This window comes from Cnephaeus nilssonii (assembly GCF_951640355.1).
Source record: "Cnephaeus nilssonii genome assembly, chromosome: 8".
In the NCBI taxonomy this organism is placed as follows: domain Eukaryota; kingdom Metazoa; phylum Chordata; class Mammalia; order Chiroptera; family Vespertilionidae; genus Cnephaeus; species Cnephaeus nilssonii.
In genome coordinates, this window is record NC_137079.1 from 26,922,176 (window position 1) to 26,948,374 (window position 26,199).

Here is a 26,199-nt window from a genome sequence, read left to right on the forward strand (position 1 = left end):
AAGATAAAAAAACAAGATGAAAGTTACAACTGACACAGTGAAAAGAAAATATATTAATAAAAATCCTATGTAATAAAGAGCTAATATGCTAATTAAACCGGACGGTGGAACTACCTTCCGGAATGACTAGTGGGTGGGGGCAGGGCCGCAGGGTCACGAGGCAGCCGGGGCTGTGAGATAAGGGCAGAGGCTGCCAGGGCTGCAAACGCCTACTCTTGCACGAATTTCGTGCATCGGGCCTCTAGTATAAATATAATTGACTTCTAACATATTTAATTTTTTTGTAGTACCCAGTTAAAGTAGGTTGTATTAAGTACAACTCCAGTGTGGATTGCCCCATTAATGAATTCTTTAAAATTAGCCAGACACAGAAACACCAATCAGAAAGGATATATGAACCCCTATGTTCATAGCAGCACAATTTACAATAGCTAAGATTTGGAAACAGCCTAAGTGCCCATCAGCAGATGAGTGGATTAGAAAACTGTCGTACATCTACACAATGGAATACTACGCCACTATAAAAAAGAAGGAACTTTTACAATTTGCAACAACATGGATGGAACTGTGAGCATATGCTAAGTGAAATAAGCCAGTTGGAGAAAGATAAATATCACATGATCTCACTCATATGTGGGATATAATAATCAACATAAATTGATGAACAAGAATAGATCTATCTAGAGACAAAGGGTAGGGGATGGAGGGTTAGAGAGCAACCAAAGGACTCGTATGCATGCATATTACATAACCAATGGACACAGACACTGGGGCAGTGGGGGCTTGCCAGGGCTGGGAATGGCTGCGGGGACGGGGGGGGGGGGGCGGGGGGAGGACGGGGTAAGGGGGAAAAAGGAGACATTGGGGAAAGTCAATTGGGGAAAAGAAGACATATGTAAAACTTTAGACAATAAAATAAAATAAAAATTTGCCAGACATTATTTTGGAGAGTACAGAATTCTATTTCCTGTAAGGAAAACAATTACTATAATGTATCATCCATTGTAAAACAAAATTTTAAAAAATACCCTTTTCAAGTGTAGCTCCTTTCATTTAAAAAAAAAAACAACCACAAAAAAACTCCTGCCCAACTGCTATTTTCTTATTCTTTAATACCACATAAATTCTCCAAATAGATCAGATCCCTCTTCTCCCTCATAGTACTAAATGTACATCACAGAATTTATCATGTAGGGATAGAGAAGAAAATATTGTCTTTTCTGTACATATTCCTATATTACCTATCATAGTGCCCTACGTACAGCAGAACCTAATAAAATATGTTTAAATAAGAGTGTCTTACCTTACTTATCTTATAGTATTAAGTAATCCTATCTAATAAAGAGGGAATATGCTAATTGACTGCCCCGCCCTCAAAGATGGTGGCGCCCAGCGGGGCAGAGGGGACTGGGCACCACCATCTTTGAGGGCGGGGCAGTCAATTAGCATATTGATTCTGCTCGCCTGCCTTCAGAGTCCCCCAGTTCGCTCAGCCCCCCAGCCCCTCCCAAGGCTCAGGTAACCAGGACCGGCCGAGGCTTGTGCTGCCAGCAGTGGCAGCAGCAGAGGTGTGATGGGGTGTCGCCTTCCCCTGATTGCCAGGTCACCTCCTGCCCCTGAGGTCTCCCAGACTGTGAGAGGGGGCAGGCCGGGCTGAGGAGACACCCCCCCTCCTGTCCAGTGCATGAATTTTCATGCACCAGGCCTCTAGTTTGAAAAATAAAAGACAATGAGACTATAGGACATTCATAGCTATACTAAGAATTAATGAAAATTCTGGTCCTTAAAAAACTAGTAGCCTCACCTGGGACTAAGCTCAGCTTATGGTTCAGAATTCTTTGACCTGCCTGGAATATGGAATCGCTCTCAGGCTGCATTTCCTTATGAAGAGAAAAGGGAGGATATGAAACTCTCCTTCCCATAGACGAAACTAGAGAGAAATGATCACACCTAATTTCTATAGGTATAAGGAGAGAGAGCCCAACCATATCGGAGTCCAAATGTCACAGGTAATTCATGTTTTTCAGATGGCAAAACAGAAAAGTTCAAAGACTTATAAGACACCTAAATGGAAATAAAGGAAAAAAAGATTCAATTAAATATATATAACTATTCAGAGCCGGCAGACAGCTCTGGTGGGGGTGGAGTAGAGGGATTGAGCAAAAAAAGAAAAAAAAAAGAGAACTCATAGACATGGGCAATAGTGTGGTGTTTTGGGGTGGTGAGGAGGAGGTTGGGTGGAGGTGGAAGAAGGCATAGAGGGAATAAATGATGATGGAAATTTTAAAAAATAAAATAAAATAAAATTCTGTATTTATGTAACTTACTGCATGAAAAGAGTTTTAGTCAATATCATTAATCAGGAGACTCTGTTAAGAGGAATCTTTGAGTGTGAGAGTCTAAGACCTTTGAAAGAATCTGAACTCACTGCTTGTAAGAAAATTACCTCTCACTGAAGAAACTTGAGCAAACAAACAGATCAAAGGCGGCTTCCATCAGCTTTACACATAATAATGGCCTAATATATGAGGAACTTTCTAATGACAGGTTTCAGATATCCATGATGAAGGCTCACACCAGGAAACTCAGAGAAAAGAGCCTTAACTTCAGTATTTTTATCCAAAAGAACAGTCAAATGAACTGCCAACTGAAACTGAAGAGCCTCATATAAGCTAGGAGTGAGCCATGTAGTCAATTTAGATTTTTATTTTATCAGATTTCCTCTTTTTAAATTAGAGATGCTATGGCTCTGTCAAAAGGCCTAAAGGTAGTGGGGACTACTTGCATGTGCTCAAAGATAACCAAACTGTAATCCCCTGTGTTGAGAGTCCCAGTCTCTAATTAATGAATCAAATTATTTCACAGCTGGGAGGATCTTCTCCTATGCTATACACTTAGGGAGTTTACCACTTTGTACTTTTTTAAAAAATGGAATGATCACATTTGTTTCTATGTCCTTCCAGGTGTAATCGGTGGCAATGTGACTAAATTCTACTGTACTATTTTTTGTTATTGTTAATCCTCACTCAAGGATATTTTTTCCATTGATTTTAGAGCAAGGGGTTGGGGAGAGGTTAGGAGGGAGGGGAAGAGAGAGAAACATTGATGTGAGAGGAGGACACATCAGTTTGGTTGCCTCCTGCACACGCCCCAACGGGGGCAGGGATCAAACCTGCAACCCAGGTATGAGTCCTTGGCCAGGAATCAAACCTGTGACACTTTAGTGCATAGGCCAAACTTTACCCACTTAGCTACACCGGCTAGGGCCTACTATACTAATCTTATTTATTTTTTATTTTAAATAAAGTACAGTATAACACTTACACCACATCTTAATTCACACTAGCCACATTTTAAATTTTTTTTATTGCTTTCAGAGAGGAAGAGAGTGGGAGAGAGAAATAGAAACATCAATAATGAGAGCAAATCATTGATCAGCCGCCTCCTTATGCCCCCACTAGGGACTGAGGCTGCAACCTGGCATATGCCAGACCAGGACTATGAATTAAACCATGACCTCCTGGTTCATAGGTCAATGCTCAATCACTGTCCCACACTGGCCCCGCCTAATTTTCTCTCTCTATATATATTTATTTGTAATATGTGTGTGTGTGTGTGTGTGTATGACTTCCACATAATTACTCCCTTAAAATATTGCTTCATATGAACACTTCCAAGAGCTCAGAGACCTAGGCAAAATATGTTAAGTATTGCACAGTGATATAATGTTACTTGTTATCATTTTTTTAAAATATATTTTATTGATTTTTTACAGAGAGGAAGGGAGAGGGATAGAGAGCTAGAAACATCGATGAGAGAGAAACATTGACCAGCCGCCCCCCGCACACCCCCCACCATGGATGTGCCCGCAACCAATGCACATGCCCCAGACCGGAATCGAACCTGGGACCCTTCAGTCCGCAGGCTGATGCTCTATCCACTGAGCCAAACCGGTTTCGGCACTTGTTATCATTTTTATAGAAGTTCCCAAAGTTGTTGAAATGAGGTATTTTTTATTTCCACAAATTCCAGTACTACCAAAGAAGGTGCTTGGGCTGAGAAAGGGTAGGATGGGAGACTGCTGATAAATTTGAGAGGCACAGAGAAGTCAGTTGCATTTTCTTGTCATGTGGAAACCCTACCTAAACCTAGGGGCTCTCATAGGGAGAACTACTAATGATGACTGAGACCTACTTGTTGGGAGCTTCAAAAGTAGTTTCACTTATAATCCTACATAATAAAAGGCCAGCGACCATAACGGTGTAACGACCAGAACGTGATCAACCAGTCGCTATGAGGTACATTGACCACCTCTTGGTCCCTCCCCCCAGCACGCAGGCTCCATTCGCTAGATGGTGAACGGGGAACCATGGGGAACCACAGGGAACTGGGGGGCGGGGGGGGGGGGCGGGTGTCAGTGGTGGGACGGGACTGGGGACTGGCAAGCTGGCAGAAGGCAGACCTCTTGGTCCCTCCCCTGGGCCCTTAGGCTCCAATCACTGGATGGCGAACGGGGAACCACGGGGAACCAAGGTGGGCGGCGGTGGGGTGGGACTGGGGACTGGTGAGCAGACAGAAGATGGCCCTGATTGCAGGCTAGACCTAGGGACCCTACCTGCACACGATTTCATGTGCTGGGCCTCTAGTCAGAGTATAAAAAAGGAACTGAAGGATCTCTTACCCCTTGAGACAGCATGGAAGGACCTGGAGAGTATTATGCTAGACGAAATAAGCCAGTCAGAGAAAGACAAGTATCACATGGTCTCACTCATATGTGGAATCTGATGAACAAAATAGATCACAAGACATAGAAGCATGGAACAGACTGTCGAATCTGAGAGGGAAGGTGGGGGTGGGCAGGTGGGTAGGCGGGAAGAGATTAACCAAAGAACTTGTATGCATATATGCATAACCCATGGACATAGACAATAGTGTGGTGAAGGCCTGGGGTGCAGGTGGGTGCAGGCTAGAAGGGGTCAATGGGGGAAAAAGGGCAAATCTGTAATACTTTCAACAATAAAGATTTTTAGAAAAGGAACTGTAGGCTCAAAAATGAGGTATTAAAATACCACCTTAGTTTGGAAAGAAGCAAATTTAAGATTATAGGGGATAAACAATAGAAAGAAGATTTTCTACTGGAGAAGATGACAATAAACCTCAATCCTGCTAATGAATTCCAAAGTTGATCTGAGCTTCAATTGTCCGACTTTTGCTTTTCACAGTCAGTTTTTATCTAGAACAGAACAGTGCTATCAATTGTGTCCAACATCATAGCTCTCAACTGAAGCCCAAGCATTGCCTGGAGTTTAGCTCCAATTCTGCTACTACAATTGTGACCCTATTTAATCTCATAGGACCTCTCATTTACTGCAAAATGGAAAAAGCGAGACCTGAGGATTCCTTAATTTTGTCCCACCACTACATTTTTATGATCCAGAGTTTTTTTGCAATAGAAAAATAAAGTTAAAAAAGATAAATACCAAAGGTTAAAGTGACTACAAGTGGGGAGGACTGGAAAAGGCAGATCTTAATCTTCCCAGGATACAGTTTTATAGTTTGAATTCTTTTCAAGTATATATTACTTTAACAATAAAAATAAAAGTCAGTGCTTGCTTCCTCCTGTGAGAGATGAAAATTCAGTTTAAGTGCTCAGATTTAAATCATCTGTCTCAGTCTCACTCTTACCTACCACCTGTTTCTTGATGGTGTCTTATAAAGATCTCAGTGAGTACACTGGGAGGCACACACATTGACTACATCTTATTCCCTGAGCAGTGCACAGGGAATATCACATGCTATAGCAGCTACTAAATGCAGCTTACTTCAAACCCAGAAACAAGGTTATTAAATTTATAGAACATGGTATCTAATCTATTTCATAGGTTCCTGTCAAATATGAAAATGTGTTGATAGCATTGTTTTTAACTACTAGAGATTTACAGAAACTAAATACTGTATATGTTTGAAACTGTGTTGGTAATTGATAGAATAATTATAGAAGCAGAACTAATTTCTAGCTTTGGCTTTGTTATTGCTTAGCTGGCTAAATCTTAGTGAGGAATATACTTTAATATATCAAAGAAGCATAAACTTTGGAGTCAGACAACTGTGTGCTTAAGTAAAATCTGAATCTCAGCTTCCTTATATGTAAAATATATAACATTAATTTGAACCATATCAAACAGCCACTTTTTGGCAAAATAAAGCACCTTGTTTTATGGAGTCTAGGGAATAACAAAGAAAAAACATTCAGCATATTGCTTGGCACATTATATAGGTACTCAGTAAATGGGAGTTATAATTATTTTTCTTTCTTCAATCCTCACCTGGGGACATGTTCACCTATTTTTAAAGAGAAGGAAAGGGAGAGAGAGATAGAGAAACATTGATTGGTTGCCTCCCCCAGTAAGGCCCCGACTGGGGCTGGGGATCAAACCTGAAACCCAAGTATGTGCCCCAACCAGAATTGAACCCAAGACCCCTTGGGGTACGGGACTATGCTCCCACCAACTGAACCACACCAGCCAGGGCAGAGCTATAATACTTTGATTACTGTTATTAACAGTTATTAACAACTGTCAAGGAATCAGCAGAACCATGATAAAACTTAGCCATACCTTTCCCATAGCTGCATTATATAGCATCTCAAACTGCCTTTAATCAAAGCTCTAAGTAGGTATTCCCTGGGAAGACAGGATAAACTTGGGAACATTACCATGCAGGGCACCACGTTTACTTGAACATGATAAACAGCTGTCGATGAGAACTAAACTGAGTAAGGAGACAGCTAAGTTCCACTCCCTTCTCTTTGGTCTTTTCCAAAGTTTTCAAGAAATACACACACACACACACACAAATAAGGAAAATACAGGAAATTCCATAACTTCAAAGGATAAACTCATTGTCTTTGTACCCAAGGTCATGTAGGAATGTGATGGCCACATGGCTTCTGCAGACAATTACTGACGTCCGCCAAGCTTTTAAAATAATTTCCTTCATGGAAGGAAATTGGAGCTACACAACGAAACCTCAAGAACTCTGTACTATCATGCATTGGGATGAGCAGTCTGACATGAAAAAGGAGATTTTAGTCAACTGTGTCAAGCCTTGAAAACTTGAGCAGCTGGAATATAGGGGTTCTCTACACAACAGTCCTTCCAGGAAAGTCTAGCATCTTGTTTTCCTCTACATCCCACAAGTTACAGGGGAGTCAGACTCACCTACTGACTTTGCATGCCTAACAAGGGTAATGGTTTGGTCACTTCAAGTGCAAGGGATTCCACAGAAACTGGTTTGTAGGAAACCTGGTTTGACAAAGATCCACAAGGCATCAAAGGAAACAGCCAGGCGAGATACATATTTGTTATTTCTCTACCCCTTAGTGTAAGGAAGAATGTTTAAAAGAAAGAGCATTGAGAAGACTTCAAGAAAGATTTTTTACATTCACATAATGAAAAATCATCATACGAACTGTGAACTGGTACTCTGTAAGGCATTATTAAAAGGTAAGTATTGCCCTGGCCAGTGTGGCTCAGTTGGTTGGAGCATCATCCCCTATGCCAGAGGTGGTGGGTTTGATTCCTGGTCAAGACACATACCAAGGTTGTGGGTCCCATCCCCACGGGAAGCAACCCATCAATGTCTCTCTCTCTCTTAAAAAAAAAAAAAAGTGCCATCTTGATTGTTCTGAATGCTCACTGACAAAACCTACTTTTAATGAGGGAAAAAAAAGGGGCTCCAGGAACTGCAAACCAAAGTAAAGATGTATCCTGGAAAGTTAAGTTTGCTGCACCTCCAATAAAAGTTTGGCATCATCTGGTAAAGTTATGCACACCCTATGACTCAACAATTCTCCCTGGACTCTAAGGCATGTATTCTAAAAAAAACCCTCTTACACATGTGCAGTAGTATCTAGGTTTAAGACTGCTTATAGCATTGTCCTTAGTATCCCCAAACTGGAACAACAAAATGCCCATCAACAGTAGAACGGATACAGTTACATTCACACAGTGGAATACTAGACAGCAATAAAAGTTACCTACAGAAACATACAAATTCACCAGTAATTCGAAGCCACAAAGTAATACAATATGATCCCACTCATCCAAGTTCAAAAACAGACAAGTAAACCTATACTGTTTAGGCATGCATACCTAGGCGATAAAACTATAAGGAAAAGCAAAAAAAAAAAAAAAAGTCACAGTCTAGGGAGGAAATTGTGCTCAGAAGGGAATGCAAAGTGTGGGTGGAACTCCTGAGGTACCAGCAATGTTCTGGTTTTATCTGGGTGTTTTATTATTAATTCTTCTTTAAACATGTACGCTGTATGCAATTTTCCGCCTGTCATACAGCATAAAGATGTATCGGTAACCCTGCAGAGATTCAGGTGAGAGCTGGGGACGATCCACCTAGCCGTAAGGACGAAGGCCAACGCTGAGCAGCAGGACTCTGGGAGAAACAGGCCCCGGGAACTGTCGGGTCCTCACGGATCCGCGAACTGGGGCACACCCTCTCCCTTCTTTACGTAACTAAAGTTTTCAGGGGGTCGAGGACCCACGAGACCCAGTAAGGGTGGCGGGCTGTCCTCACCGCCGGCCAAGCCCACCTAGAAACGCCGAGACGCCCGCCACTCCGGCCCCTGCACCGTCTCCGGGATTCCGGACGGGACCGGGCAACTCTGGGGCTCTGCCCGGGCTCCCCGAAGGAAGGCGCAGCCCCGGGGTCCAAGGCAGCGACCCCGGGGCAGTGCCGCCCACGCCGAGCCCCGCCCGCAGCTCCCGGGGCCCGGACCCAGGTGGGTGGGCGTGGCCGGCCGCGGGCCGGGAGGGGTGGGTAGGGGGCGCGTACCTCTCCACCGCAGAGGATACCTCGCCAACTCCCGGTGACTGAGGGTAGAGATTATTTCCGGGCACGGCCCCCGCCTCCCCTCCCCGGCGACCACTAGCTGTCTCCTTTCCACTTGGGAGTGCGGGCACGGGCGCACGCGCATTGCCGCGCTTCCGTGAGGACAGGGCCCGGCGCGCGCGCACCCAGACGTGCAGGGGGGGTGGGCGTGGGGGCGCGCGCGCGCTCGGCGGCGGCGGCGGCGGCCGGGAGGCGGGCCGGCCGGAGCGCGGCTGCGCGCAGGGGCCCGTGGGCCGCGGCTGGACCAGGGCGAGGGGCGGGGACGCGGGGCTGCGGGCGTGGCCGGGCGCGCGCGCGCGCGCAGCGGACGCGCGTCCTGAGTGAAAGGAAAGGAGGGGCACCGGGGTGACGGTGCGGGAGCCGCTGCCAGCGCCGGACCGGAGTCGGCGGCCCGGGCCCAAGGGCAAGGTGGGCAAGAGGCCAGATCCGCTCCCCGGACCCTCGGACGCGGCCCCAGCCCGAGCGGCTGCGCTTTCTGGCGAGGTGGGGAGGCGCTGCCAGCCCCAGCCGGGGAAGATGTTCAACGTGGAGTCGGCGGAGCGGGTGGAGCTGTGCGAGAGCCTTCTCACTTGGGTATGCGATGGCCGGCGGGGCCGGGAAGACCCCCCTCCCTCCGACCGCCTTTCCGGGATCCCCCCTGTGCTCGTCGCGGGGGGCGAGTGCCCAGGACTGCGGTGCCGTCACATCCGGGGCCTGGGGCGGGCGGAGCCGGGGAAGGCTGGTGCGGCCGCGTCTTCACCCGTGGCCGGGCGGGGGGTCGGCGGGGAGGTGCCGGGCACGGGAGGTTCAGCCCGGGGTCCGACGAAGACTTGCCGGGCTTGAGGTGTTGGCCCGGTGGAGGCTAATGATGGGGTGCAGGCGGCACTGTAATTAGGGTTGCTTGCAGCTGATGAGGCGCTGGCGCTTCTCGCTCCCGGGGACGCCGAAGGGTCTTCCTCCCGCCTCCGGGGCCGCCGACGGAGGCACTCGGGACCCCTGGTTGCGACGCTCCTCGTCTTTGTTGTGAGGTTCGCGGGGGATGGAGCGCAGCCCCTGCAGGGCTGAGCCGGCCCGCCGGAAAAGGAGAAGTGCTTTTCAGGGAGCGTAGGAAAAAGACAAAAAGGCACCCAGAAACACGATTTAAAAGGCGAGATGCGCTTCAGCGATGAGGGAGGAAGCGGTGTGGAGGCACTCATTAAAGGTAGTGAAGATAAAGCGCAAATCTGGAAGGTATTTTGGGAATCAGCAATGGGACTCGACATCTCACTGGCAACGTTGTGGATGGAATTCTAATGTTAAATTACTAAACGTTTATTGAAATCCTCACGTCTTTATGTAAAAAATGTGTTCGATGATGATGCCAAAATTTGTGCCTTTAGCAGCCTCTTCCAGAGCTGGACGGAAGCCGCAGGCCGGGGCGTGTTTCTCGCCCCGCGGTGTCAGTGCCCGGTGTGTGCGCGTACAGGTTGTCAGAGCCACAGGAGAAACCTCGTGCTTCTTTCTTGGAGCATTCGTCTTATTGCTGAAAACGTTAAATACCTTTTTTTTTTTTTTAGAATAAAATACGACTATATTTATGGAGGTGATGAACTCATAACGTTAAAAGTAAAACACAAATGTCAAATCCTTTTAGCGGTGCCTTGGGTTACAAGTTCAGATCCCCGGAGTATAGCCTTCACTCGCCTGTGTGGGGCACTCCTGTGGAAAGGTTAGAGGGGCATTCCTAGGTCGGGTGTAAAAAAATGTAATGAAAATAGTTTGAGGTTTTCATCATTTGGCTTATGCCATGAAACAGATGTTGTCTTTTTGAAACAATGCATACAATGTCAGAGCTTGATAATACTCATTAACTTTTATACGAGGCCATTCTCGGGATTTCAGATTGTTTGCAATAATATTAACTTACAGCTTACACCTGTAATGGGTTCCAACCTCAGGCGGGGAGATGGGTTTCACTGCTGTATTTTAGAGGAGAGAAAAACTGATAAGCTGCACACTGTGGCCAAGGTTTGACGAGGCAGAGGAGAGATAAAGAAAAGACATTATCACATCCTTTGACACTGTGGGAGGGATAGGTTTGGCAGAGGTTGTACACGGAAGATTAAGGATCTTCAGATGTGCGTTTTTGAGTCTGTACAAAGTAGAGCCTTCCTCCACGCTAGAAAAAGAGGCAAGAGGGCAAAGATGAGGGAGCTAATTGAATTGGAAGTAGGGCTGCATTGTTTCAAGTCTAGAAAGAGGTGTCATGGAAACAAAGAGGTGTATTTCAGAGACATCAGCAAAAGGATGGTTAGTGCCGTTATTTGACTGAGAAATGCTAATAGAATAAGAGGAAGAATCATAGAGGGAAGTTTGAAGGGGTTACTAACAGAAGCACACAATGTGAGCGCACCTATATAGAATCTGGTAAAATGTCAAAACAGCTCATCCAGGCTATCAGCTGTGGAGAGAGGTCAAGGAATAAGGCATTGTAGAAAAGGCTTTTGGAAATGCCACCGGAAGGTTCATCGAGCAAAATTTCTGGAGAAGAGAAGATGAGAGATCAGAGTTCACACAGAGATGTACAATTCTAAGATTTGGAAACATTATGAAACATTGCACATTGAAATGTTTCCAAAGGAAGTTGAGTTTAATGCTGTGTTTGTTCTCTTTGTCGTTATAAATGTTTATGTGGAAAATGTGTGAGGTAGCTGAAAATGTACATTGTCTCATAGCTCCCCTTATGTCGGAAGCCAGATTAATGCTGAACACAATTCTAAAGTTAAATAGGAGGGAAAATTGTATACAATACACTCCAAAGAAAAGATTCCCATTTACAATAATTTATCTATAATAATAAAAGTATAATATGCTAATTAGACCAGACAGCCGAACGTCCTTCCGGATGTCCTTCGGACAAAGCTGCAGCGGCTGTGAGGACCGAGGGCAGGCAGCCTCGGTGGCAGCAGCAAAGGCTGCAGGGTGATGGTGGCGGCGCCTTCCCCTGATCAGCCCAATCACCTCCTTCAGTAGGACATCCCCTTAGGGCTCTCGGACTGTGAGAGGGGGCAGGCCAGGCTGATGGACCCCCACCTCCCTCCAGTGCACGAATTTTCGTGCACCGGGCCTCTAGTTTGAATATAAATTCACAGACAACTTGGTTGTGTGGTTACTTTGCATACAGCAGGTTAGAAGGTAACTGCAGCACTCAGCAAAATGCAGACAGCTGTCAGTAACATAGGAGATGTAAGTTCAGTCGGGGTGATTCCGTCTTTGAGCTGAGGTCTTCAATACTTCCAGAGGCTCCTTGTTCAGTTACTGAAGATCATAGTTATGATCCTGAATCTCAAATAAAGTTTAACTACATAGCATTTACTTTGAGGTATGAGGTATATAGTGCATTTGAGAAGTTCTTCCACTAGAAATGGTAAAAATAAAGCTCAGCACTTAAAGGGATGGCGGTTAGTCACCTATGCAGAATTCAATTCTGTGGAACATATCATTGCCCCAAATGCTGGTTAAAATGCTATTGTATCAAAGAGTTTACTAGCCCAAGAACCAAATGTTACAAAAAATTTTTTTGAAAGAGGAATGCTTATGAAAAGACAAAGTATCACCCTACCAATGGAAAACATCTTAAGCATAAATTCCCAAATCAAAGTTTATACTACAAGCAAGTTCAGCAAGATGTGCTTGAAAATTTCCAGTCTACCTCCTCTCCCCACCCTCTGAGTCAAAAATGGATTCCTACCTGTTAGAAAAATTTGCCCTGCCTACTGCATCTGTCAAGCCTAATATCTTGAACTGTACATGAAAAGATAGCTTTTTCCTAGGTTATAGAGACTGAAAAACCAGAAAGAATCTGGGATGTGACCAGTTAATGACAGGAAGCTACGTGGGAAAAGCATCATCCCATAGGCTCAGTGCATTTCTTCTGGGAAACCCAGTAACATTAACATATCCTTATAATTCTCATATTACTTATTTAGCAGCCTATAAAATGCACACTAGTGTGTAAAATTATGGAGGATATAATTTTTATGGTGGGTATAATTTATCTTCCCCATTCCATTCTCTGTGCTTTGCCTAAGTCCATTCTCAAACAGTTTTTGTCTTCTAATGGACAAGTAAAGAAATCAGATGTATAAAAGTTAAAGCACATATACTTTTTTAAACTTTTTTTTTTAAGTTGGGGGTTGGTACAACGTGGTAAGAGTATAGGTTCTGGAATTAGGCCACCTGGGTTCAAATTCTGATTTTTGTTTTATACTCACTGAGGGTGACTTTGGACAGGTAATTTCACCTCTGTGCTCTGATTGCATTCAGTTTAGATCTAAGAAGTGGCTCTAATGCTTTAGTGGCTCTTATGCTTTATCTAAGAAGTGGCTGTTATGGTCACCTTCGTTGGAGTGCTCGTTAAAACACTGAATGCAAGGCTCCACGTCCAGCGTTTGTAATTCCGTAGATCTGGGTTGGGAACTGATATGCTGCATTTCCAACACCTTTCCAGGTGATGCTATTGTTAGTAGCCTGGGGCTGGACCACACTTTAAAACCACTGCTCTACAGCAGGGTTGGTTAATCTTAGCATTATTGACATTTTGGGCTGGATAATTCTTTGTTGTGGTCTCTGCCTGTGCATTTATTATAGGATGTTTAGATACCAAAAGCACCCATCTAGTTGTTACAGCCAAAAATGTCTCATGGGGAGTAAAGTTGCCCTGGTTGATAACCTCTGCTCTAGAAACACTAATTCCAGGTGATCTCATGCTTTACTCTTCTCACATTTTTGTGGGGGAGGGTGATGTGGAGATTGGGTGGTGTTAAAATGGCTTCTTGGAATTAAAAGAGAGGTTACAGCCCGTCAGGTAGAATGTTATGCCTTAATGCAGTTAGGTGCAATTATATTTAAGTTTTATTGTACTGTTATCCAGAAATATCTTGTAGACATATAATCCAATCACTAAAAATGTGTGTGAAGACAGATGTGTTAATTTCCGAGGTCATTGCAAGGTGAGCAACAGCAAGAATTCATTTAATGATACTGATTCTCAACAGAATCATATGGTCTTTATACAGAGGTAGGCAAAGCAGGTTTACAGTTGTGAGTATGCAAAACAGAATTTCTTTTTGTATTATTATTTGTTATTGTATTTCCCCTATGAACAACTATAAATCTACTTTTGCCCACCCCTGTAAAATGCAGAGCGCCTGACCTCACTCTGCTGTTACTCCCCACTGCTCTTAGGATCAGGTCCTAACATGGATAATGAGGTTTTGCACAACAATGCTTCCTCTTTAACCTGGTCTTTCACCAATTTACTCTTTTCCCTGTACTATCTCTTCCTCCAGTGTCTACACAATCCATACTAAGCTTCTTTTCTTTCCTAGATTGCATCCCACTCGCCTAAACTTGTGCTTGCTGTTTGCATTTCCTATAATACTGTCATTTTACTAACCTATAAACTGTGAGACCGTGGCCTGTATCTGTCTATCCTCAGTGATTTATTTCCTTCTAAGTCCTGGCTGAACTGCTGGCTGTAATCATTGCTGGCTCAGCTGTATTATCTTACTCATGGAAATAATATCCACTATTTTTTTTGGTCACATCATGTTGACTAGTATACAGTTCTAATGCAGAGTACATTTAAAATCAAAGTGCATTGAATATCTAACCTGACCGTAGTGTGACTTCTACATTTGTATACATATTTTTGGCTGAGTATAAGGAATCTCAACCTGGCCAGGCTTAAACAAGAGATCTTTCTCACATAACAGGAGACTTCAAGGTTTTTTAATGTAGTGGCTTAATTTTGGCCTCCAGGACTTAGTTTTTCTAAACCGCTTCTCTGCACTCCACTGCATTGGCCTCATCCTCAGACAGATTCCCTTAATAGCCACAAAGTGACTGCTAGTGGCAATTGAGGCAACATATTTATTCACATCAAGAGGAAATTGGTTATTCTTTCCCAGAAGTTCAAGTAAGCATTCCCTTGCATCTCTTTGATCCAAATTGTCTTTGCCTTATTATATATCCCTGAGTCAGTCATTGGTAGAGCGGATCTTAGATTGATCATCTGTGAGTAGAATGGATGCTGAGAAGACACCCAGTGTCCTCCACAATTTCTCCTTTGCCAAAGGGAAAAATTTACAATAATAACCTGCAAGAAATTTCCCATAAGGGAAAATCTTTCCAACTCTTCGGACTTTTGAAGTTTATTACAACTCCCAAGATGTGGCACTCACAAAAAGAAGCCTAAGGAGTCTTCTATATAGTTAACCATGGAATCTTTTTTCCCTTCAGATCCAGACATTTAATGTGGATGCACCATGCCAGACTGTGGAAGATTTAACGAGTGGGGTTGTGATGGCCCAGGTTCTTCAAAAAATGTAAGAATAAACTGCTTTATCTCTGTGTGTGATCTTATACATGGATATGTGGTTAGATGAAGACATGGACAAAAAAATAAAGTGCTTACATGACATGTGTTGTACATAATATAAGAACTGTAAGCAGCAGTAATATTTTTTATGGCATGTACTTGTTTAGTTACAAATTGACTGCAAGTTTAATTAGGGCTGTAATAGTTATAATACTCCAATGGTTTTAGCAGAATTGTTTGTTCTTGTGCATAAGCTTGGCAGAAATTTTTATGTTAGTAACCAGATTTTGCCATCCTAGAAGAATCTCGGAGACTCACTTCTAGCAATAATGCTGAAATGTAACAGTGAGGTCTTCCCTGACCACCCATGTGAAATAAGCAACAAACATTCCCCTGTGCTCTTATCCCTTTTGACCGTTGGATTGTTCTGCAAAGTATGTTAGCACCACCTGATATGCCATGTATTTGCTTGTTTATTTGTTATTTAATGCACGCGTGCGCGGACACACACACACACACACACACTGTGAACTCCACCTAGAGGCAGGCTATTTGTTTTGATTACTGTTATGTCCTCGCACTGAGGGCAATGCCTGGTGTTTGGTTGGGCCATATGAAAATGACCTTTTTTGGTAGATTAAAAATGGTCAAATAGCAGCAATTTCTTATGGTTTAATCTGCGTAATGGATGCTCATGTTTACTGAATGACTAAGGGAATGAAATATTTATTTGGGTTATAAAAAACATACCTGATTCCTTCCTTCTAAGTACTTTGAAAACATAATTGTTGTATGGCTGTCTTCAACTTTTGACCTGGGAATTTTTCAAATAAAGGATAACCTGTGAATTTAAGGATTCATTAGGTCTGATGCAATTTCAGGGATACTTTTGTCTTCTGAAGCCCTGAGCATTTGTCAGCCTGATGATATTAAAAGATTTACATATGACTAATGAGGATTTCCTGCATTTCTATTGAGAACCAGTGTCATCATAAATGAGTTCTTGCTGTTGCTCACCTTAAAGTGAGCCTTATACAGTTGCCTGTCTGAGAAGCAGCTCTAGTGCCTGCATTTCAGAGACTCTCTGTGCCTTTAGCATTAGGGACTCATGCTTGAAAACTATAGTTTGCTATTGCTTTCTTGTGGAACTTGCATAGCACATCTTTCCAGCTCTACAGGCACACACACTTTTTGATGGAGCTCATGAAGGCTCATTTGAGACCTGACCAGAGTGATCATGTGATTATCATGGTCACCTCTGAGTGGTGCCCTAATAACTTTTAGCCTTTTAAAGGTCTAGAGAGTTTCATTGAAGTTCTTAATAAAAATTATTTGTGGGCATGTAGACATAGCTAAGTGAGCTTTCCATGTATGTGTCAGTAGATGAATTTTTTGCTTAAGTTAGTTTGGATGGGATTTCTCTCACTTGAAGAAACCAGAAGAAAGACTGTATTGATTTAAAAGTGAAGATCATAAGAAACCATTATGTTCTGCATGCAATTTAATAATTCCAACATACACTAAGGCATGTGAAGTCTTTTCTCGTTTTTTTTGCACTGAAGTGGTTAATTGGATAACCTCTTCTTGTCTTTTCCTTCCACCCTTTGACCTGTTGTAATTTAATTCAGCACTTCTCAGAATTTTCTTTGTCAGCTTCTCTTTCACTTGGCAGTATTGCCTTTAAGATTCTTCCCTGTGTTTTTGTGGCTTGATAGCTCATTTCCTTTTAGCATTTCCCCCCCTCCTCCCCCCCCAAGCTTTATTGAAATTAAATTGACATTCAATAAATCGCACATTTTTAAAGTATAGAATTTGATAGATTTTTACCTTGTAGATGCCCATGAGACTTATCACCACAGTCAAGATAATGATCATATCAGTCACTTTTGAAAGTCTCCTTGCCCTAGACAGGTAGCTCAGTTGGTTAGAGAGTGTCATCCTTATACGCCAAGGTTGCAGGTTTAATCCCTGGTGAGGGTACATACAAGAAGTAACCACTGAATGCATAAATAAGTGGAACAAGAAATCCATGTTTCTCCTTTTCTCCCTCTCTCTATCTTCCTCTCTCTCTTTCTCCCCCCTCTTCCTTTCTCTCTAAAAAAAAATTTTTTTAATCTCTTTAGTCCCTCCTTCCTGCCTTCCCATTTTATCACTATAGATTCATTTGCAATTTCTAGAAATTTATATCAATGAATAGTATATTTTCTTTTTTTTGAAGAAAGGGGTGTGGCTTCTTTCGTGCAGCACAATTATTTGGGGATATGTATATGTTTTTGCCCGTACTTATAGTTTGTACATATTCCACTGTATGGCTATTGCATGATCTGTTCATCGGCTGATAAACATCTGAGTTATTTTAGTTTTGACCTATTACAGATAAAGCTGCTGTGAGTATCAGTGTACAAATCTTTGTGCAGACATATGCTTCCATTACCCTTGGGTATAGCTAACTTTCCAATAAACATTTAATGGCAGGAAACCAAAATATTTTTTTATGTAATTAAAAGATTATGTAATTAAAAGAAAATAGACTTAAGAAACAAAATATCTATAAAAATACTAAGGTTTGCTAATAAAAATGCCATACTAAGGAATGGAATAAAAACACAGTGTTTGTTTTAGACCCCACCTTAATTTGGGTAAGTTCAGTAAGAACATTGAATAATTTTAGCAGTAGAAATAAAATTTAAATAATTTTAGCAGTAGAAATAAAATTTAATTTTTTTGTTTCCTCTGAAGGCATTTGACTGGTACATAAGTTACAGCTAAATATGCTTGTACTGGCAAAATCTAAGGAAATGGTTTTGTAAGTTTTGTTTTTCTTTTTTTCTTTTTTAGCAGCAGTCAGGACATAGCTATCTTTAGCTCCTTACTCATGAAGAACACTCCCAGTAAGATTATCAGTTGTTATGTCCATATCTGTGCAGAACTACAATCTTTTGAGATTTTGGAGAAAATTACTTTTATGTTGTTTTATCCTAGCCTGAGAGCATCAATTAAGGGCTACTTAGAAAACATTGCTGAAATTGTAACTACTTATCAAAACAAAGTTATGGCTAGATTCCTGCATAGTGAGTCAAAGTTTATTACTAAGAAAAGTCATACTGAACATAAGAAAGCTGTAAACTACTATTCTTGCTATATTCTGCCCAAGTAGTAGATTGGAAGTTTATCAAATGAATGTGCTATCACTTTCCAAATACATTTCAGTACACAAATATTTTATAGAGAACCTGCTATGTGTCGGACAAGAGGTATTGGGCAGTTCTGCAGTGAACAAGAACATAGACAAACATTCTGTGGTCTTGAACAAATAATTTCTTAGAGCATCAGTTTCAGAACCTTTGAAATGAGGATCATGCTGGGCTAAAAAGTTTTGTTCTGTTTTTCTTCCTTCCTAGTGTTGGGAGATTTTCCTAAGAAAAATATCCATAAGTGTATTCAGGTTCTGTCCTTGTTTCAGTTTGTCCACACCAATGTTATCTTAGATGTTAAGCCTTTTGCAAATAGGAATGGTGTCCAACTTTGTCTAACACCTAGTATTATATCTGAGAAAATAGGTTCTCAGTTTATATTATTTTTAAAAATTGACATTTTAGAGACGGTATTGGTGGCATTTGAAGTATTAAATGATGGAGGTCATTGAAATACTAGTTGAAAAATTTATTTTAACCTTAATAGTATATTTCTTTTGTCTATTTAAAATTACACCTATTTTAAATTTTTAGATATGAGTGTGGTGTCTACAAGTTATGTTAATTGCAAGTTAGTGTATTGAGCTGTAATTTGTTTTTAAACTATAATAACTATGTTATTACTTTTTATCTTTTAATGAGCTGAAAACAGTCAAATTGATTTTAGAGAAATCTATAATTGTATCTGGTCTCATGTACTGAGCTATTCAATGACTGATATGTGGCAAATACATTTTTATGTTGCAATTAAGTGGTGATATGGGATGGGTTTCAATTTTCTTTTTTGTTTGTTTTTACCTTGATAGCTACATGATCTTAATGTGCTAGCTTTTTCTTTGTAGAGATCCTGTATATTTTGATGAAAATTGGCTAAACAGAATCAAATCTGAAGTGGGAGATAATTGGAGGCTAAAGGTATTTTCTTTTTTTCTATCTGTAAATTAATATTTTACTTGGTGTATATAGAATTTGTTGATTTTTTTGATCAAATGTGTTCATTAAGCTTTAGAAACTTAGGTAGTTTTTAGTGAAATAATCTAGATTTGAAGATTGGAGGTAACCTGAAATTGCTCACTAAAATGTAATGGAAAGTAGTAAAGTATAGTGAGCCAGAGTGCCTATGTCCATATCACAGCTCTGCCATTTACTATCTGTGGGAAAGTCTTTTAACTTTTCTATGCCTCAGTTTCCCCATTTGTGAAATGAGTATTGTGATAGAAACCACTTCATAGAAATAAATGAGTTAATGTATGTAATATACTTAGGATAGTGCATGGAATATGTAATGGTAACTGCTAGTGTTAATAATGAAAAAATAATTAGGAAATATAATTTAAATCAACACATTGATTTTAAAAATTTTATTGACTGATTGATTTTGAGAGAGAGAGGGAGAGAGAGAGAAGGAAATATTGATTTCTTGTTCCACTTATTTATGTATCATTGGTTGATTCTTGTATGTGCCCTGACTGGAGATCAAACCTGCAACCTTGGCATTTTGGGGCGATGCTCTAACCCAGTGGTCGCCAACCGTTGGTCTGCGGACCACTGGTGGTCTCTGAGGTCCCAAAGGTTGGCGACCGCTGATTTAAGGAAACCTTTGGAGCAGTGGTCGCCAACTGGTGGTCTATGAGGTCTGAAAGGTTGGAGACCGCTGCTCTAACCAACTAAGCTACCCAGCCAGGGCCAGTGAACACATTGCTTTTTTAAGGCATTCTAATTTAAAATGTTCAAATATGAAAAAAATGAACCTACTAAAATAAAGAAAATAAAGTATCCTATATAATAAAACCCTAATATGCAAATCGACCAAACAGCGGAACGTCTGGTCGCTATGACTGCACTGACCACCAGGGGACAGACGCTTAACGCAGGAACTGCCCCTGGTGGTCAGTGTGCTTCCACAGGGGGAGCACCGCTCAGCCAGAAGCCGGGCCCATGGCTGGCAAATGCAGCGGCGGTGGCAAGAGCCTCTCCCGCCTCGCCTCCTCCGCAGAGCTAGGGACCCCTCGGCAGACATCCCCTGAGGGGTCCCGGACTGCAAGAGGGTGCAGGCCAGGCTGAGGGGCCTCTCCCCCCCTCCAGTGCACAAATATCATGCACTGGGCCTCTAGTATTATATATTTTTCATGTCTCCAGGTTTTTCTAAAAGTATAAACATTAGTTTATATGTGAAAAAAATTTTAAATAAAGTTTCCAGGGTTTTTTTGTTTTGTTTTTAATTAAAAATGTCTGTGGTTAACCATTGGATCACATTGCTGTGATTCAGCCTCTTTTATTTTATGGTCACAGGTTCTGCCTTTTGTCCTAGGATATCCTCAGCTACTAACATTGGCTAGGAACAGCTAAGTAGATGATCAACAGAATCATATTATATGCACATTTAACTTAACACAAATGCAACCATATGAATTGGGTAAAAAAAAAAAATAGAGAGAAAAATAATGGCTTACAATAAATGGCGCAGGTGATTCTGCCTGTCATTTCATCCAGAAAACATGGCCCTTGGATCTGTTTTCTGGAGTGAGTGAGTATTGGGAGACATCTGTATGTTGGTCTCTCATCCTGTCTGTTTCTAGGTTGCTTCTTATAGCACAAGTATCTTGCAATGCAGAGTGTTATCCTAGCATTTCAAGATACGACTTTTTAACCTTATGGCTCTTAAATATTTACTTTGGTGCTCAATTGAAGAAACAGCAATATTTTCTGACAATGGAGGAATTTGGAGACATACGTCATAGGTTACTTTAAGAGACTTCCAAGGGTAGCCCAGCTGGCATGGTTCAGTGGCTGAGCATGAACCTATGAACCAGGAGGTCACAGTTGGATTCCCAATCAGGGCACATGCCTGGGTTGTGGGCTGTATCCCCAGTAGGGGGCATGCAGGAGTCAGCGATCAATGATTCTCTCTATTCATTGATGTTTTTATCTCTCTCTCTCTTTCTCTCTCTCTCCCTCTCTGAAATCAATAAAAGTATATTTTAAAAGAGAAAAGATTTCCAAGGGTAATTTTTACTTAATGCTTTTACTGGTAGAACTTAATCTCCATGTAAGATGCAACTCCATTTTTCTATGGAAAACAGCACCGAACTTATGTCTTCATTAAGGATGGTACATTTTTCTTTAGCTGCAGAAAATCTGAATAATTTAATCTTACTGTTAAATCTCACTCACCGTCCCATTTTGGTCATAATATTGAAATTTTAATATTATTGGAAGCTTTAATTTGTTACATAAATATCTTAGATTAAATAAATTAGACCATCAAGAGACCTTTTTTGATGATGATGGTAATTCAAATATGCTATTAAATTTTCTTTTTTATATTTACTTTATGATTAACTTGTTTGATTAGTTGATTTAGAAATTTTTTGTTAAACTGTATTTTGATTTATCCAGTTGTTTTCTCTCTCTTTAAACAGATAAGCAATCTAAAGAAAATTTTAAAAGGAATCCTGGATTATAATCATGAGGTAAAGACTTTTCTCATTCTGCTTGCAAATATTACTATAGGATAATTTAATTTTATAATATTTTATAATAGTTTCAACTAAAGAAAAAATTATCTCAGAATTAATAATCAGTTTATCTTCCATAGTTTCTAGGAGTTGGTTTAAACAACCATATTATATGGTTCCTGGATAAATAGTTTTCACTATAATATGAATAATGTATAGGTAAATACTAATTTATGTCAAACCTTGCTTTCTGCTATTTATTCTCTTCTTTCTTCCCTTACTTGTGAATGTTGTTTAGAGTCCATGCATTATTATAATCAACTCCCTTATCTACTTCCACTGTATTCCTTAGCGAAACCCCCTCCCTTGATTAACTCAGTTTATCTTCTCAGTCTGCATCAGAACAGTCAAGACATTGCTGGGGGTGAGGGGGTGAAATCAGGCTGTGGAACTAGTTTTACCTTAAATTTGTAGTGGACACAACACAGCTTAAAGACCTATGTGATTTCCTTACTGTTTTTCCCCCCACAAGCTTACTTGCATTTATATCTAGATTTATACTTACATCATCTACCTTCATCATCTCAATATGTGACTCTACCATCCACCCTACTGCTCAAACCCAAAACCTACAAATCACCCTGTAGTCCTTTCCTTCTTTTGAGATAATCAGAAAGACCTATTAGTTAAGCCTCCAAATTACAGCTTTTTCCATCTCTACTGCCACCACCCATTATTAGTGCTTTATTAGTGCATTATTAGTGCACCAGCATTATTAGTGCTTGCTTAGATTACTAGAGTGGTCAACTGGTGACCCTGATTTTACTCTTGCCCCGTACAGTCTGTTCTCTACTCTAAAACCAGGATGATTTTTTTAAATATAAATTTGATTATGTCATTCTCTCCTCAAAGTCTTCCATGGTTTCCTATTGCATTGAGAATCAAATCCTTACTTCTTACTGTGAGACACCAGGTACTGCATGACGCCTCTAACTTCCTCTTACACTGTTCTCCCCTAACCCATAACACTGCAGCTGCATTCATCCTGCTTTTGTGCTTTTAGGATCTTCATTTTTCACTGTAGGGTTATCAGTCAGAGACCTACCCACTTGTCTGCATATAAGTCATTTCCTTTGGGATCACTCTTATTTCCCCGTAAAGGAATCTTCCATTCTCCTCCCTGGTACAGGTGTCATGCTATCAGCATTTTGGAGTCAAATAGGGGAAGGTGACTAGGAGGAGTCTTACCACTGGGGACAGGAACCTATATTTAATCTCCACTCTTACTAGTGCCCCCTGGGTCAGAACTTCACTGACTACTTCAGAGTACAACATCCAGTTTTTCTGGGGGTGGTAGTGGAATCAGTAGTACTCAGTTTCTTTGCTAAGTGTACATACCATATACCAGATTGGGGCCTAACTTGCTGTGACTCAGATAGTTATAACTTAGGTGTGTGGGTGAAAATAGAACTTGGGAGTGAGAGTGACATGACAGCTCTGTCCTTATCAGTGAGATTCTGTTGCTGACAATCTAGTCTTTATCAGATACTTTATTTGGTCCTATAGATGCAACTCTAATCCATTTATCTCTATTTAGATTTTAGGGCAGCAAATTAATGACTTTACCCTTCCTGATGTGAACCTTATTGGGGAGCATTCTGATGCTGCGGAGCTCGGAAGGATGCTTCAGCTCATTTTAGGCTGTGCTGTGAATTGTGAACAGAAGCAAGGTAATTTATTTGAAGTTAGTGTATGCATTTAAAATAATATTATAATATTATTGCAAACCGCTTGCAGCCCCTCGCCAAGGCCAGCCCCGCCCCCAGTGAGGACCCCCACCCCATGGGGGTGAAGCCAGGCTGGCCTACAAACTGCCGGTGCCCCCTGCCCAGGCCGGCCTCGCCCCCTCAGCGGGGACCTCCCACCCGGATCTGGGACCCCCATCAGGGCAGGCCAGCCGGTCCCCACCCGTACACCAGGCCTCTGTTCCTATATAATAAAAGGGTAATATGCAAATTGACCCTAAAGGCAGAACAACCAGAATGACCGCTGGACCAGTCACTATTGAGGTACACTGACCACCTCTCAGTCCCTTTCCCCGGCCTGCAGGCTCTGATCGCCTGATGGGGAACAGGGGTAGGTGGCGGGGCCTGCGAGCGGGCAGGAACTGCCAACCTTTCTAGCCCTTCCCCGGCCGTCAGGCACCAATCACCTGATGGTGAAAGGGGAACGGGGGTGGGAGGGCCAGCTGTGGGCAGCTGGGAAGATGGCCCTGATTGCAGGCCAGGCCTAGGGACTGTACCCGCACAGGAATTTCGAGCTCTGTGCCTCTAGTGTAGATAATAATGATATACTAGATCAGTTCAGCTCTTGGGACTTAAAATTAGATATTTTAGTTTGCGAGTATGTAGGATTTATTTCACAAATATTTACTGAATTCATGCATTGTGCTGGGGCTAGGAACACAGTATCAGACCACGCAGGCATGATACCTTTTTCAGGGAACTTGTACTTGAGTGAAGGTAGAGGGCAATAAATAATGCCACACAGAATGAGGTAATCCGCGTAGTGGTGAGTGCTGTAATGGGGGGGCAGGGGAGTTATTTAAGCAAAGAAATGGAGAATGTGGGTTAAGAGTAATCTGAATAGTAGAAATTGAATGTCAGAAAGACCTGTGTTACCTTTGAGGGATTAAAAAGACAAGAATTAGAGAATAGTGAGGAGGATAAAGGGAGATGAAATGAAGCAGAATAAAAGTATTTAGGGATTATTCTAAATGATGACAGTATTTTACTGCTATTTATATGACCCTTGAAGAAGATGGATTTTTTTCAAGCCCAAAGGTATTTCTTTGTCGTACCCCACCTCTGGTGATACAAAACAAATTTTTACTAACTTGCTGCCTGTACTAATTTTTGGTGTTCTAGTTCTAAGTTTAATAACTGTCAACATTGTTTTATTGGTTTCTGATTCAGGAATTTTTTTCTCACAATGTATTTATTTCACTCTAGCCCCATTCTTATTAGATTTTAGCAGCCATGCTCTTACAGGAAATTTTAGTTGTTTACTTAGTTTAACTCAAGAATTAAAATAGAGAATTTTCTACATTTTGTTTTTTGTATATTACTGAAATATCTAACAAGTTTTTGTCAAAGATTATAAGATTAGTATAAATAATAAGATTAAAGACATATTAAATAAGCAGATGCTTTGATTTTAAAAGGCGGATGAAAAGTTATTTAATGTAGTTCATTGAATTCAGATAATAGCTTATATATTTATCCTGTAAGGAGATTAATCAGCTCATGGGATTATCTTTAGTACATAAGTAAGGGTCCTTTGAAGTGTGTAGCTATTAACAACTTGGCTAATTGTATTTATTAGAGGGAAAGATTAGGAAAAGACAAGGACGTTACTATCTATATGCATAGTCCTGTGGAAAAGAAGACAATTATATTTATCGAGTTTCTCACACAGATCAAGTGTTCTGTTTAAAACCTAGTTTCAGGTTTTCCCTGAAATTATATATAAATGATGAAAACTTTGAAGAGGATTTTAACATCTCAATTATCTGGAGGTCATTCTCTGCTCTCTGGAACACAGTTGAGAGCTAAGAATTGAATTAAATGGATTTTTGAATTATTACATATTACCTGGTAATATGTAACTGCACATTTATGACATTAACATAAGGCTTATTAAAGTGACTGCCATTTACCACATGATCAACATCAGACAAGACATTCAGCCAAATGTTCCCCTATCTACAGAGTGAGCATACAAAACCTGATAGGCACGAGGAGTGTGTGATGTTGTGTATGTGTATTTGCTTTATAATCCATAAAGCACTATACAAAAAATCGGCTTTGGCCCAGCTGGTGTGGCTCAATGGTTGAGCATTGACCTAGGAACCAGGAGGTCATGGTTCAATTCCCGATCAGGGCACATGCCTAGATTGTGGGCTCGAGCCCCAGTGTGGAGTGTGTAGGAGGCAGACAGTCAGTGATTCTCTGTCATCATTGATGTTTCTATCTCGCCCTCCCTCTCCCTTCCTCTCTGAAATAAATAAAAATATTTTTTTAAAAAACAAAAATAAATATCAGGGCTTTAAGATGGTTTCTTCAGTTAGAAGTAAGGAATAATTGGTCAGAACATTGAACTATCTGACTTCTCAAATTGGAACAAATAAGTGGTGGTAAATTTGAAGAAGCCAAGGTTAGTAGTAGAAAAAACACTAATAATAATATTTATTGAGTGTCTCCTCTCTGCTTGGTACTCTACTAGACACTAACAGAACAAAAAA

The 26,199-nt window shown here is 41.3% G+C and overlaps 2 protein-coding genes across 6 annotated transcripts in view; one reads left to right on the forward strand and one right to left on the reverse strand.

Annotated features, from left to right (window-relative positions):
- The window catches only part of RNF170 (ring finger protein 170), a 43,674-nt gene extending 34,665 nt beyond the window's left edge, over positions 1-9,009 (reverse strand). For 2 of the 4 annotated variants that reach the window (XM_079778475.1, XM_079778476.1), the window contains exon 1: positions 8,848-8,976. The gene's annotated coding sequence lies outside the window, so the exon portion shown is untranslated. Of the gene's footprint in view, positions 1-8,847 lie in introns of all 4 variants that reach the window. The other 2 variants (XM_079778477.1, XM_079778478.1) reach the window with 2 other exon arrangements.
- A 192-nt stretch (positions 9,010-9,201) lies between these two features.
- The window catches only part of HOOK3 (hook microtubule tethering protein 3), a 94,664-nt gene continuing 77,666 nt past the window's right edge, over positions 9,202-26,199 (forward strand). For both annotated transcript variants that reach the window (XM_079779427.1, XM_079779428.1), the window contains exons 1-5: positions 9,202-9,477; positions 15,166-15,251; positions 19,281-19,353; positions 21,861-21,911; positions 23,494-23,626. In XM_079779427.1, the coding sequence (XP_079635553.1) occupies positions 9,421-9,477; positions 15,166-15,251; positions 19,281-19,353; positions 21,861-21,911; positions 23,494-23,626 (400 nt within the window). In that variant the 5' untranslated portion in view covers positions 9,202-9,420. The remainder of the gene's footprint in view (positions 9,478-15,165; positions 15,252-19,280; positions 19,354-21,860; positions 21,912-23,493; positions 23,627-26,199) is intronic.